Here is a 14811-nt window from a genome sequence, read left to right on the forward strand (position 1 = left end):
ATGAGGTGAGACTCTGATTCTCTATTCACTTTGAAAACTACAGAGGGCTGTGTGCATCTGAGTCAGCACATCATTTCTGCTGAAATATATTTTACTTTGCAAGACATAATTAAGCAATCACTCCATGTGCACACACACATGGCATTTGCCTCCTGGATGGGCTTTTGCAATGGAGAAATGACCTTGAATCTCAGCCTAGACAAACAATGCAGAAGCAGGTTGGCAAAACTTATGCAAGAATGAGTATTTCTATTAGATCCTGTTCTTCAGAGGACACTGTCTTCCAACAGAAGCCAGCCAAAGAGGCAAGGAGGACCAACAGCTCTGCACGATTCCTGCTGCCTCCCCATTTCCTTCTTGCTCGCTGGTGATTGGAGGGGGGCACATGTCCTGTCAGACTGATCTTTGTGTTGTAGACTTGAAGTCATCTCGAGTGGCAGCCAGCCTCTACTTGAGGCACAGAAACCCAATCTAGAGGCAGAGTTCTGGGTTCAGGAACCTTAGATGTGCAGGGTCCCCCAGCAAGAGCACAGTGACCTACTGCTCCTTCTCAGGGGTGCTGAGGAACTCCTGTGACTCCCAGAAGGGCATGGAGAAGTCCTCTATGGTACCAGGGCGCTCATCTCATCCAGCACTGATACATGTGATCCTTCTTGACATGGTTCCTTTGTGGATTTTAGGGACTAAAGGTACTAAATGTCTTGTTTGAGTGACAAACTGGACGTGTGACTAATGATGTTTGCATTCTCAAAAAAGCAACAAATACAAAGAAAAGAAGGAAGTAAACGGACCTCTATGGTCTAGCGGAGGTATAGGGCAAATACCAGGCAAGAACTCAGCCCCTTAGGAGTCCAATGTGAGCAAGCTAAGGCCATTCCTGCCGGGGGATGGAAGTTTTTCATCAGTCCCAGGGCCCATCGCCTTCTTAAGGAACTTCTTCTTTGGGAACTTAAGGACGTGAGCCTTGGAGGGCTCTGTGATTGTGCTATCCTGCCTCATGTCCTTGCTACTTGTTGAGCCTCTACTGGCCCCTTGGCCATTTGTGTATTTACTTTGACTTTATCACAACTTTGCACAGAAATGTGTCCCTCTCTTCCTGGTGTGTGGGGCGTTTGCCAAATTTCATAAACCCTCGTAGAGGGCAGAGCAGGGTTCACACCTAGATTGGTAAGGCTCTGAATCTCATCTGTCTGCCACTCTGCAGTCCTGTTTTCCCTGTGAAGATCAAGCAGCGTAGAGCCTACAGCTGCCAACACCTCATTTCTGTGCGGTGGAGGTTGGAATCCAGGAGGGAGGTTTAGTGTTTTTCCTGTGTGAAGCGGGCATGTTCCCACTGCATCCGTCAACACTGAATGACCATGGGGTGGAGGAGGGTCTGCGTCTACCCTCTGGATCATAACCTGTTTGACTTAGGTTTCTCATCTTTAAAGCAGGGGCCAGGGGATCATTCATTCTGAGCATGGCTACCACAAGAACCAAGTATGATAAGGTACCCAGAGAGAATCTTGCTCATTGTGGACACCTCATGCACACAAATTCCCTTTTTGTTTCCGAGGACAAAATTGCTACTTACCCCACGTAAGTCCTTTAAGCTTATCTGTCTGTATGAAGAAGAAAAATGGTGTTAATAAAAAAGCAATTCATAATGGCCAAGATAGAGTCATCCTGAGCCCTTATAAAACTCTGTCATTGCCAAATTAACAGCCCGTAGTCCAGTGTGATATTTATCACTCTTCTATAAATCTAAAGCAGGTTATTTTTTTCTCATAATTTTCTGAGGAATAAAAAGAAGCCAATATAAAAGGCGGTGACTGCAAGGACACAAATATACTTGCTTCTCATTTTAGGAGAATTTAAATAACGTTGTCATTTCTCCTGACATTTGATTCCCATGTCAGATTTCATGAGCACAGTCAGACCTATTGTTAGGTAGATTTTTAAAGCTCTCACTTTTTTTCTCCTCTGAGAAAATGTAAAAGGTTTAAATATGAAGCTGTCAGGTAGAGTGGCAGCCCAGGAAGGTGTGTGTAAAGAAAGATTACTGACAATGAAAGGGAGCCTGATACAGGAAAAGAATCATGAGACTGAGAGGAAAAGGGAAAGGATCCAACAAAGAATTCTACTCTGTGGACACTGGCCGAGTCTCAGCATCATCTCCCAGATGTTCATTACATTGGAAAGTCAACTTCTCCAAACCTCATTTTCTCGTGTGCAAAATGTCAACAAGTGTCCTCATCTTGGAGGGTTATTGTGAGAACTGCTAGAGATAATAAGAAAAATGGGGCATTCAGTGGGCAAGGTGTTCAAATGTGGCCAAACTCCCCATGGGAACTAAGGATGTGGGCTGCGGGTGCCCGTCCCAGCTACCATGTCCATCAGTGAAAGGCCAGGAACTGAAGGATGCTGGGGGTTAAAGACTGCCACGCCAACCTCACGGGCGCTGTGGATCCAAAGCTTTCCGGGTCTCTCTGTCTTGGGCAAAATGGCCCCAGAGCACATGGATCTCAGATACTTTCTGGTCTTGAATTTCCAAGCTAGGGCAACTGTCCTTGGGTTCCACAGCTTTTAACGATCATCTCAGCCCATCGGAGACAGATAGCACCTCTGCACCTCCCTTGCCTTTTAGTTAGCAGGTAAGAAGTAAGAGATATAGTCAGAAGCAACCAAGTAGAACAAACACCTGTACTATTAATTATTTTGCAGTTAAATTGAGACTAATCTCAGTATTCTTAATGTTTAAGAGACTCTGGCATAGTAGGGGTGTTGATGGACTGACTATGTGGCTTCAATTTAAACATGTGTAATTGATTTTGGACTTTCAATTTTAAGTTACAATAGTCAAGACACATTTTGACTCCATTTGAAAAGCATTTGAATCAACTGCATTTGTAAAGCATTTAAACTGTGCACGAGAAATTGATTTTTTTCTGTATTTATCTCTCTCTATACATTTACTTTATGTGATTTACAAAAATTGTTAAAGTTTCTTTGCTAGAATTTAAAACTACCCTGTCAGTAATAGAAGTACTTAAAAATCAGGTATGCTCAATTTATAAAGACATTTCAAATATTTAAGTAGATTTAACTGAGTTTGTAAGTACTTACTATCTAAGATGCCTTAAACTATCTTGGTTGAGTTAGTTCACATTTGTAGAACAAGCAGAGTGACTGTGTTTCTCTTCCCATAAAATAACTCAATTTATAAATAGAGCAATGAGTTTTACAGATTGAAACTTGAGGCTTCAGGAAAGGTAGGTTTTGGAATGTGTCATTTTAACAAGCTGAATTTTAAGACAATGTGGGGACTCTAAGAAGCCTCTTCTTTGCATAGCAGGGTGAGGCCCTCTGGCCTCTGCACATTTGATCCTTCCCAGGCCCACGTGGAGCCAGAGGGAGCCTCTCTGACCTCCTTGGTTTGTCCATGGAGATGGCCAAGAACACATGGCCATTGACTACTTGGAAAAAGAGTTCTCACATTATTTCCTTTGCATAATGTGTGCTTAGTATAAACTTAAGGATATTATCATTTACTACAATTGTGGACCGTCTTGAACATCTTTCAGTTTAAAATGAATTGGATTTGAATCCTTTCTTTGTCATCTATGGGCTCTGTCACCCCTGATAAGTTCAGTTCCCTCTCTGAAACTTAGTTTTCCCATCTACGAAATGGACAAATCCAGCCAGCCATGGAGCAGCCGGGCTAATACAGACAAAAGACTCCTGATGGGCAGGTAGATGCTGGAAATGTTGTTGGTTGATCTCATTATCACTCCAGATGAGTTTATGCAGTGCATGGCCATGGTGTTAAAATTGCGGTGGATCCATAGTTGTGAAGTCCCTCCCTTTTTAATTCCCTTTCAGAGGACTTCAGGGAATTCTGAAATTCCCTTTCAGAAGGACTTCTCTTTCCAGGAGTGGAGTTCCACTGGAATCTTACCCAGTGGAAAGATTTCCTAAGCACCAATCTAACATTTGCGTCTCATTTCTTGTAATAGAAATTTCCCCAGGCTGGGCCGCAATTATGTATGGTCAAAAGTCTCTGTTTGAATTAAATTTACTTAAGTGAAGAAAAAATGAACTAGGGAAAGAAATATTAAATAGGTAGATATTGTAACAATGATAATCGTGGTGCAGAAGTGGTTGAGGACATCCCACCCGTGTTCTCCAAACTTCAAAGACCTCAAGTTAGTTGCCAATGAATGATCTAAATGACATTTCTGTGAACTGAAGTGCTTCCATTCAGCTATTGTTTAGTGAAGCTAAGACTTAGCTTTAAAAAAGAGAATGGCAGAGCTGGTGGGGACAAACAGGGGCTGAAAGACAATAGCTGGAACCACAGCCGCCATTCAGGGCAGCGTGGCAATCATGGGCTGCAGCTGCCACAGCCAGGCTGTCCACAATCCATGCCGCTGAGGGCCAGCTGCACATCACAGTCCCTGCCTGGGGGGGCGACACATCCCCAGTGCCTGACAGAGCAGCTGCTGGGAAGGGGAGGGGTGCATTTTCCCAGCCTCACTGGGTTGTTTACAAGTGACCTGGGTCACCACTAAGGCTGCCTGACCACCCATGTGGACCCTGCTGGAGTGCAGTGGAAATCCCAGCTCTCCTCCTCAGCACATGCTCCTCTGCCGGTGGCAGACGCTGCATGCCTCTGTCCCTCAGAAGCCACTTGCCATCCTGTGGCTTTGACTGAGTTACCTCACCTCTCTGACACCTGGTGACATGATGGGCACCATTACTGAGCACCTACGTACCATCGTAGCCTTGGGATACCGTACTTTACAGGGCGGCTGGAGGAGGTGACAGGACAAAATGCCATCCCTCCCTGGAGCCGTTTGTAGCAGAGAGATCCAGCCCAGTTCTCAACACACCTAAAAATGATCGGATGCATGCGAACTGCAACTACCCAGAGACACAAGTGCCAACCTCCCGAGAGACCAACACCACTTCAATGGTGGCATTGTTGTGTGGTTGCAGGGGGACACTTCAGTGAGGGAGGGAGCCTGATGTCAGATATTGGAAACCTGAGCATAGACAAGCCTCAGAGGTCTTAAAGAACGTTCTGGATTTATGCAGCCAGAAGTGGCTCAGGTGAAATCCAAACTCGGTTCTTCTGGGGCCCAAGATCCTGTTCTTTCCAGCACAAAGAAGCAGAAAAAAAGATCAAAGCCCCTTCTTCACATCAAATAACCTCAGCACATAGGGTATTTATCAGTCGCATTTCCTGTGTCCTGACTTCTCTGTGGTCTGACCAGTCCTTAACATTTTGACCAAGAGTTTTTGGACGGTTCATTTTGTATTTCCAATTCTGATGACACCATGCATAGGTCTGAGGGTCTACTGCCTCTCTGTCGCTGCCTCTCTGCCTCTCACTCTGAAAGTGAAAATCCAAATGGAGCAACTTTGTCAATTCCTGTTCTGGTTAGGTGCCCTTGGAAGCTGCAGCAGGAGATACATGTTTGTCAGACACTCAAGGCAATGTGTCAGTCACTGCCAGGAAGCGTGAATACCTAAATGAGCTAGCCTTTCCCTTTGGAGTGGAGGGCTAGGTTAGAATCTCTGGGCATTACAAGGGGTGAGAAGGGCATGCACAGAAAGGGGCTCAAGGTCCTAAGCGTGCAGTAACTGTCACAGATATGTGCTGTCGATGGGGTGTAGTTAGGTAAATCGGGTCTAATACCGAGTGATATCTAAAATGGAGGCCATGCTGACAATGATTCTGGGAAACACAGGACAACTCATGGAATGGAAAGGCCCTAGGCCAAAGTCCACCCTAGAGAAATGTTAATGGAACCCAGGAAACAGCCCCCAACAGACTGGGAGATAGCCCATCCCAAAGAAGTGTTAATGAAGTCCTTCCTGCCCAGATTACTTGTACATTCCATCACCAAAACTATAAAAAGGGGAGACAACCGCACTTCATGGATTCCACCTTCTTCCTCCGGGAGAAGTCTTTTCTGCTGTCCTTTAATAAACTTCTAATTTCTACTCTGACCTTGCCTCGGTGTGCTCTCTGGTGTTACTCTTCAACACTGGGGAAGCAAGGACTCGTCACCAGTCAACAGCGGTAACACCACTGGATCCTCACGTTAGCTCACAAGGCAGGAGGTGGACATTGATACCTTTCTTTCTTCCTGAGAAAAGCCTTGGCTTAAAAAAGTCTATACCTTATTTTTCAGGTTTTCAGGGTGTCCTGAGGCAGGGTCTCTTCGGCAGTGCACAGAACTTCCCTAGCTTCATGCTCCTGTTCAGGGCTCCCCGGCACACAGTGGGGTGCTCAGCAGTCACTCTGCTCTTCTCATTGCATGCCAGCACCATCCCTCCACCCACCCACCCACCAGCCAACCAACCATCCAGACAACCAAACAACCAACCAACCAAGTCTTCACAGCCCCACATTCTCCAGACTGTCCCCAGGGGGGAGGAGGGACAAAGCTGCCTCCAGCTGAGAACTGCTCCCCACAGGCGCCAGTGCATAAACAGCACAACCTCAATGTCAACGCCGCAGTTTGACTGCAGATGTGAACCCCCATGCCATTTCCCACAGACCAGAAGGACATGCCTTGGAACAGAGAGTGTTTCTTGGAAGAAGTCTGTTACGTGGGACTGTAAAGGATGCAAAGACGAGACCTTCACCAGACAGCTGGGGGGCAATGGCATTGGCCATTTGTGTCCCCATCAGAACCCGTGCTGCATGGGATCCCCACAGAAGCTCAGAATGGGCCTGGTGTCCTCAATTCCCGGGACTATTCCTGAGATACGTTTCCTGGGGAAGTCATCTAGAGAAGTCATGCCCTGGGCCTCAACCTGCTACTGTAGTCTGCAGTCACAAAGCAGAGAGAAGGGAGGGAGGGGCGCAGCCTCAGCGCTAACTTCCCAAGGAAGGCAATTTTGGCCTTCTCTGTTTGTTGGTTTAGCCACATTTTATGATCAGCATCAGCTGCCAAGTGCCCCGCATGTTTGGGACTGTAGATCATCATTGCCCTTAATTCCAGAGATTTGGCTTTTATATATTTGTCAAAAATGGCAGGAGTGTTTTTGACAGGAGGGGTTTAAATCATGGTGCTATTTCCCCAGCCTGAGTCTTTGGTCCTGGATAGTCAGAACCCCCTTTTGGTTTTTACATACAGTGCCCTGAATTCCTCCTGGCATTGTAACATTTTCTTTAGCAAATTCAGGCCTCAAGGGAGCAATTCTTTCAATAGCTGATTTGATTACAGAGAGGCTGTGCTTTCTGTGAACAATCAAACCACAGGCTTCTATGACCCTTCCCTCTGGGTGTCCTTGGCCCCCTCACCCTGGGACAATGCCTTTAGAGCAGACCCCTACCCTCCCACCACTCTTCCGGGTCACTCCACCTGCAGCAAGAATAAGGCTCTCACCTGGGCCCTCCCTGGGCTTCTGGAGAGGTGTGTCTCTGAGGGAGAGGTGCACTGCTCTCTGGTGCCGGGGGCAGAGGCTGGTGCTGCTTCGGGAGAGTGGTGGGAGGCCTGGGTGAAGATCACAGGGTGAAGACCACAGTGGGCCTGAGCTGCCTGCAGCTCCGGACGCTCCTCACCCTGCCTCCTGCATCCTGAGCTCTCCACAGCAGCCCGACCCATTCCACATTCCACGTTGCTCCAAATGTCAGGGCAATCATTCTTCTAAAGAGTCTAAATCTACTTCCCGGAACCTGCCCTTTGATCGGTTGCTGTTTCCTACAGCATGTGATGTGATTTTCTCCAGGGCATCATGTACTTCTCAAAATGAAATGCTGCCTGTTTAGTGTGAGGAATCCTGGGGAAAGAAGAACAGAGGCCTCCATCCCTCCCAGACTGGAAGACCTGAGTTAACAGGGTCTTAAGGTCGATGAATGCCCCCTCACCCAGTTTATGTACTCATTGATTCATAGTGTGTCGAGCCCTTTGGTAGATGCTGGAAATGCAGAGAGGAAAAGACACAGCGTTGACTGCAAGATGCTTCCCTCTGGGAGGGAGGAGAGGGAGGTAGAGAAACCATGGCCAGAGCCGGCCACCAATGCTGCAGAGCCGCACAGGCCCAGGGAGGCAACGCGAGGGGCCGACATCCTCGGCGCCTCAGCAGCCAGGGCTTCAGCTCTTGCCTCTGTGTACATGGAGAAATAGCCTAGCGCCTGTGTTTCTCTGGAGAATGCTCTTCCTTAAACATATGTTTCCATATTGTAAGCCCTTCACCCAAATTCCAAGTCCATCCACCTATCGACTTATGATTGAGGTGTGTGGAGTGGGCGTGGGCTGCTGCCTGTGCACTTGGGCATGAGAGGCATACGCTGATTTGATCTGGTGATTTCTGTACTAAGAGAACGGAGGGAAAGAGGAAGGGATAGGCAGAAAGACACTCATGGAGAAACAGTAAGGGAAGGGACACTGGGCAGGTAACTGTGAATGAAGGCAGGACTGAATGGACCACTGGAGACTGGGTCAGCCCTGTCCATTGTGTCAGGTTTCTGGGGTCAATTGTCTCTCCCTTCAGGCACCAGCACAAACCATTTAAGTATTAAAGCAAAACAAAAAACGATTTTCAATGTCTTACCGAGGAGGCGGCAAAGGAGTCTGTGAAATGAAGGAGAATTGGAAATTACATTTGTTGTTCTTTGTGAAGCTCCAAGGGGTGAATTTATTTTTTGTGTTTATGATTAGAAATTACAAATAATGACCAAACTCCTAGAACATATTTTTCAAGTAATATCTTAAGCTTCTATATGGTCCATATTTCTATACTTAAAAAAAAAAAAAGAAACGAATATATTTTAATGACTTGACTTACCATGTTTCCCTTTATGGATCTGTTCTCTAAAACACAAGAAGAAAATGCAGTGAATTTATACAAAACATTGTCAAGTGCTATTCTTACATAGGCTTAAGCGGAAATCATTCCTGTTTTAAATACTGTTGATGATAACGTTGATTAATAGTTGCTGAGATCTTAGTAGGTACCTGGCATGATGCTAAGTGCTATACTTCTGTGGTCTTATTAAATCTCACCTTCACTGAAGAAAATGAGATGTTGGGAAGTTAACCATCCCATCCACAGTCACCCACTCACCCAGCTAATATATGGCAGAATGATCGTGGGGTGACTCAGAACCTCCTATTCCTGGTTGGAGTTACCATTCCTTACATTTACATCTATACTGTGTGTGTGTGAGTGTGTGTGTGAGTGTGTGTGTGTGTGTGTGTGTGTGTGTGTGTGTGTGTGTGTGTGTGTGTAGTTTTACACATGTGTGTATAATTAATTTGAGTTTCTTTCTTGTAACTTCATGGAGCTTTTTCCAAGCAGAAGAAAAATAGAAGGGTTTTGAAGTCCCCCAGAATCTAGCTCCCGTATTTAATGGATAACAAAAGTAGGAACCAATTAGGCAGGAAAATTTCTCAAGATCAACTAACTACAGAAACAGCCTGACCGGGGCCTGGAACAGATTTTTCTGACTTCTCTGCAGTTTTATTTCCACGATTCAATTGAATTCAAAGGAAATTATTGAGCTGCTATTCTGAGCTAAACCTAGCATCAGGCACGAGTGGGGGGGGGGACAGAAGCAATCTTTAGAAACCTCCAGGAGCTGGGGCTGGGGACAGGTTTGAACTCCCCACCCCATGTCACTGGGGGCTTCACTTCACTTTGCTTTCTATCAACTTTGTCTTCACATTTTTTTTTCTAATTTTGTAAAAGGTCCAGCTGGCCCTAAACAACCCAATACAAACTGGTCTGGAAGATTTTAATACATCTTCCAGGTCAAAAGTAATTACTTCATTGAATAAATTGTCCTTCTCCCTATTTCATTTCCATTTTTGGAAGACATTTTTAAAATGAGTGGAATCGACCTCTTCATCTAATTCCAAATGCTCACCGAGTACAAACAAGTAAGAGGATCCTGGCGTCGTAAAAATGCAAACCATGACCTGGGATACACCTCGCCAGCAGCCGCTGTCCAGGTGGTGCCACATCTTTGACTATTAAAGAAAAATCAGGCCACACAACAATTGCTCCAGCCACCAAATTATCAAACCTGAACTTAATTTCCCTTCACGTCATTTCTTATTGGTGTCCCTGAGGAGCTTCGTGGGCCGCTGCGGGGCTTGCACTAACTTGCCCTGTGGAAGCAGGAGTCGGCTCTGCAACAGGAATGATTCCAGAGCCACCACTGCTTCTGTTGGGGACCAATTCAATTCACTGGAAAGAAAATTCAATGAGATTCAGGTTCTAATGCAGCAGGAACAGTCCACTCATCCTTTTAGAGATGCCTATTCATTTTGCTTCAGTGTCCGAGAGTTTAGAAAAGGACGGGAGTGTTTCTTTTGTTCATTAACTTATTGATCACCTAGATCGGGTGTGGATTTCTTTTTAATGTATTTATTGATGTAGGTGTGAGGGAATATAATACCCAAAAAACCAGAGTTACCATTGCCTTGCTACTTACATTCCCATGGCAGGGCCTGGAAATTCATATAAAAAGTATAAACAGGTAATGACAGGCAAAGACAAAGAAGCAGGTCACGGGACAGCAGGGACGTGGAGAGAAGACGAGGGAGGTGCTGGGGCTGTTTTTCAGACAGGTCTGAGGAGGCATCTCTGCGTAGGTGAGGAACCAGAGGCCTGAAGAGGGTGACGGAGCATGTCCTGTAGGTGTCTGGGGAAGAAGATTCCAGGCAGAGGGGACAGTGAGTGCAAAGGATTCAAGGTGGGAAAGAGCAGGTAGAGAGGTCGGAGAGGAGATGGTGGCGCTGGAGGAACTCGGGGATCACACAGGGTCTTGCACACTGTGGTAAGAAGGTTGCCTTGACCACAGTCAATCTTTTTACCACTTTGCTGACGTCCAAGGACATCTCAGTGAGTTTGGTGAGGTCACTGCCACCACCAGCAGGATAAACACATCCATCACCTCCCGAGGGTTCCTCCTGCTCTATTTATTACTGTTCTTTGAATTGGCATTTTTGGTTGAGAACATTTAATAAAAGATTTACCCTTTTGGCAAATTTAAAGCAGTTTTGTTAGTAACAGGCATTATGCTACACAGGTCTGCAGAACTTTTTCATTTTGTGTCACTCAGACTTGGTACCAGTTAAGCCTCACCTCATCACCTGCTCCTCGTTGCTCCTGGCGACCACCATTCTGCTCGTAGTTTTTATGAGTTTGACCATTTTAGATTCCACAGAAGTGACATCAGACAGTATTTCATCAATGTCTGGCTTGTTTCTCCTAACAGAACACTGCCCTCCAGGTCCGACCACACTGTTGCAAATGGATTGAGAGGATCGGCTTCCTTTTAAGGTGGAAAAACACTCCATTCTTTATCCATTCATCGTCTGTGACACCCAGGTTGCTTCCACATCTTTGCTATGGTGAATTATGCTGCAAGGGACATGGGTGGACCTGTCTTCAAAATCCCAATTTCAGTTCTTCTGATGCAAATCAGAAGTGGAATTCCTGAATTACATGCTGATTCTACTTTTAATTGTTGGAGGAACCCCCACACTGATTTCCATGATGACAAACCGATGCACACTCTCATCCACGGGGTGCAAGGGCTCCCCTTTCTCCACATCATGGTGGACACTTGCCATCTTGTTGTTTTAAATGATAGTTATCTTAACAGGTGTGAGGTGCACTGTGGCTCTGGTTTGCATTTCACTAATGCCCAGAGATTCTGAGCTTTCCCTTGTATATGCCTATTGGCTAACCCTCTGTTATCCTGGGAGAAGAAAAGTCCACCCTTGCCCATCTTTAATCGGGTCACTCTTCCTTCCCCCTGCTATTGAATTCTTGTGTATTTTGGATATTAACCCTTTATCAGATGCATGTTTTGCAAATATTTGCTCCCATTTTATAGTTTGCTTTTCATTCATTGATTGTTTGCAGGACAGAAGCATTTTCATTGGATGAAATCTTGCTTATTTTTGCTTTTGTTGCCTGTGCTTTTGGTTTCATATCCAAAAGTTATTGTCTTGGCCAATGTCATGAGGCATTTCCCTGGTTTTTCTTATAGGAATTCCATGGTTTTGGATCCTGAAGTTTAACCTTTATTCCATCCCAAGTTGGATTCCTTGCATGATGTGTCACGAAGATCCAACTCTTTACTCTTTTGCATAATGTGGATATCAGTCCGCCCAACAGCTTTTATTGAAGAGGCCAAATCTTCCCACCCCAAATAATTGTGTATTCTTGATGCTTTCATAGAAAATCAGGACTGTGCATCTGTAGGTTTATCTCTGGGCTACTCATTCTGCTCCATTGGTCTACAAGTGCATTTTATCCTACGCTGCCCTGACCACTACACCCAGTAAGAAAACTTGAAATCAGGTAGCACCATGCCTCCAGCCTTGTTCCTCTTACTCAAGGTTGCTGCTCAGTCTTTCCAGGTGAACATGGTGAATCTTTCTGGTGCCCTGTCCATGTGTCCTCTGTCTTCACTATGTTGTTTTTCTAGCCAGCTGGTATTTCTCTGTCACTTTTTAAATTTTGTACAAATACTATCAACAACAGCACCAAGGCCTCGAGGAGGATTGAAGCCACATCAGATATGCCCACTGCTGAGCACTGAGGCTGGGAGCTTCACTTACTCCTTGCTTAGATCATCAGTATTCTATAAAGTGGAAGGGCCAGGTGACCTTGAGGGGGTTCACAGGTGAGAAAACTAGATCAGACATGAAAGTAGCTTGCAAATAGCTGTCCTACAGCTTTGGTAGCAATTCAGAAAAATTTGACAAATTTTTTAAACTTGGAGGTCTTGTTTAATAAAGTAATAGCAAATTAGGCATTTTCAATAATGAAAAGGTAAGATTTGGAGTTGAATTTCTTGAGATTGAATCTTGATTTTGCTACTAACTTGGGCAGGATGGTGGCAAGTACTTGATAAATGTTTATGAAACAAATGCATTGAGGAATGAGTGAGCATCCTCATCCAGGAAAGTGGAGGGTGATACTTGTACTTCATGGGAATTTATATGTGAAATAAATGAGTTAATGTTCTTCAAGCTATTGTTCTTATTGTATGCCTGTGTTACTATTATAATCATGTAATGGAAAATTAGAGGGGAGATGGGAATTTGTTTCTTGGATAAGTACACAGATATTCTCAAATGCTAAGTTTCTTGTCAAATAAAAGGAGCCAACTGGTTGTTCTTCAAGGTCCTTCCTGTCTCAAAACGTGAACAGTTTTCACTTGAAGAAGGCTGTCACCCAGGACGCCATCTGGTGGCCAGTGGTGTTACTAGCATCGTCTGCCCAGAGTGCTTTTCATTCTTGAAAGAGGTCAGCCGCCCCAGGTTCCTCTGGGGAGTAAGGCAGGACGTTGGTCTATTTCCTCTGCAACCCACTAGGGAGAAACCATGAAGAAGTGAATTGCACGGTGTTCCTGGAGGTGAAAGCCAGGCTTCCTGGCGAGGGAAGAAGTCCTAAGAGACCTGTTCATGATGTGTTGTTGTTAAAGTTTCAAGACTTTTGTCACCTGGTGTTAAATACTGCCATTATTAAAAGATTGATCAAAACAAAGGTAATCGCTGTGGCAGTGCACCCCTGCTGGTGGACCAACAAAGCAGCTTATGAGCCAAGCGGCTAGTCAGGTCATTGACCTCCATTGCAGCTATGGTTGGAAGCCAGAATCTCATCTCTTCTGCGCCCTCCCCCACTCCAGGTTCACAGTCACATCTGCAGCCTGAAACCTGGCCTGCGGGAGAATTCACACCAGGAGAACCAAGGTACAGATCAGGGTCTGACTTCCTGTTTGGTTCCTTGTCAAGATTTAAGAAAGCGATAGAGAAGAGGTTAATGAGGCAGACTCATTTCAAAAGTGTCCTGTCTGCAGCTGTTACTTAGTGAAGAGTGAAAACTGAAGAAATACAACTTGACTCTTTCACCAAGAGATTCAGGTTAGAAAGTGTCCAAGTCCTTATATGAATTGCAGCCTCGGTTTGGCTGCAGATACAATAGCTTGGAAAATCTTCAAAAGTCTACTGTAAGGACCGACTGACTATGGAATTGTGATAAAAGTGCTGTGCCATTTACTGTTATTTCAAAATAGTGTATAATACACATCCTTTTATCAGTAAAATGTAAAGTGACTTCAAATACATATGCACTTTTCTTTTTTCCCTCTAGAGATCTAGTGTGGGTGAATGATTTAATACAAATTACTTGGCCTGAGTTTTATATCCTTATTTGTGATTTTAAAGGGCTGGCAAAGAAGATATGGAGGAGCCAAGATTCTGCCTCTTGGTGCAAGAGACAATGATGCAATCGAGTGGTCACAAATGACATCTGTGAAGCCTTCAAGCTAGGTTCAAAGCCCACTTTAGTCACTTACTGACCTTGGACAAGTTATTTCAATGTTCTGGGTTTCAATGCCCATGTTTTTACTGTAGAATGCAGATAATGACATCTAGTTCCTTAGATTGTGATGATTAAATATAATAATATTTGGCTTTCACTAAGCTTTTCATCCAGTTTGTGTTGAATACATGCAGTTCCCTTCCTTTATCTACAGAATGCAATTGTACAAACCCACACTTTCAGAAATAGACCATCAGTGTGATATTCTGTAGTTAGAGAAATGGACTTGGGGGAAAATTGCATAGATCTTGGCCTCACTCAGAACATTTAATATGTCTAAAAGTCTTATGAGGAAGTGAACTGTCAGGATACTGTCCTGGGCATTAACTTTGTGAGCGTCCAAAAAAAGCAGCTTATGAGCCAAGTGGCTAGTCATGTACGTTTGGCAAGGCCTGTTTGAGAAGCATCTCCAAGGCTATCCACACTTTCTCAAGTTAATGGCAGCAATAAATGACTGAACCTGGTCTT

General features: G+C 44.9%; 1 protein-coding gene across 1 annotated transcript in view; it reads right to left on the reverse strand.

Moving 5' to 3' along the window:
- Clnk (cytokine dependent hematopoietic cell linker) overlaps window positions 1-14811 on the reverse strand; it is an 84473-nt gene that overhangs the window by 29253 nt on the left and 40409 nt on the right. Inside the window, exons 8-11 of the mRNA XM_040292136.2 lie at window positions 8785-8810; window positions 8551-8570; window positions 7383-7490; window positions 1574-1601 (exon numbers count right to left, since the gene is read on the reverse strand). Coding sequence (XP_040148070.2) covers window positions 1574-1601; window positions 7383-7490; window positions 8551-8570; window positions 8785-8810 — 182 coding nt within the window. The remainder of the gene's footprint in view (window positions 1-1573; window positions 1602-7382; window positions 7491-8550; window positions 8571-8784; window positions 8811-14811) is intronic.

This window comes from Ictidomys tridecemlineatus, chromosome 9 (assembly GCF_052094955.1).
Source record: "Ictidomys tridecemlineatus isolate mIctTri1 chromosome 9, mIctTri1.hap1, whole genome shotgun sequence".
NCBI classification, from domain to species: Eukaryota; Metazoa; Chordata; class Mammalia; order Rodentia; family Sciuridae; genus Ictidomys; species Ictidomys tridecemlineatus.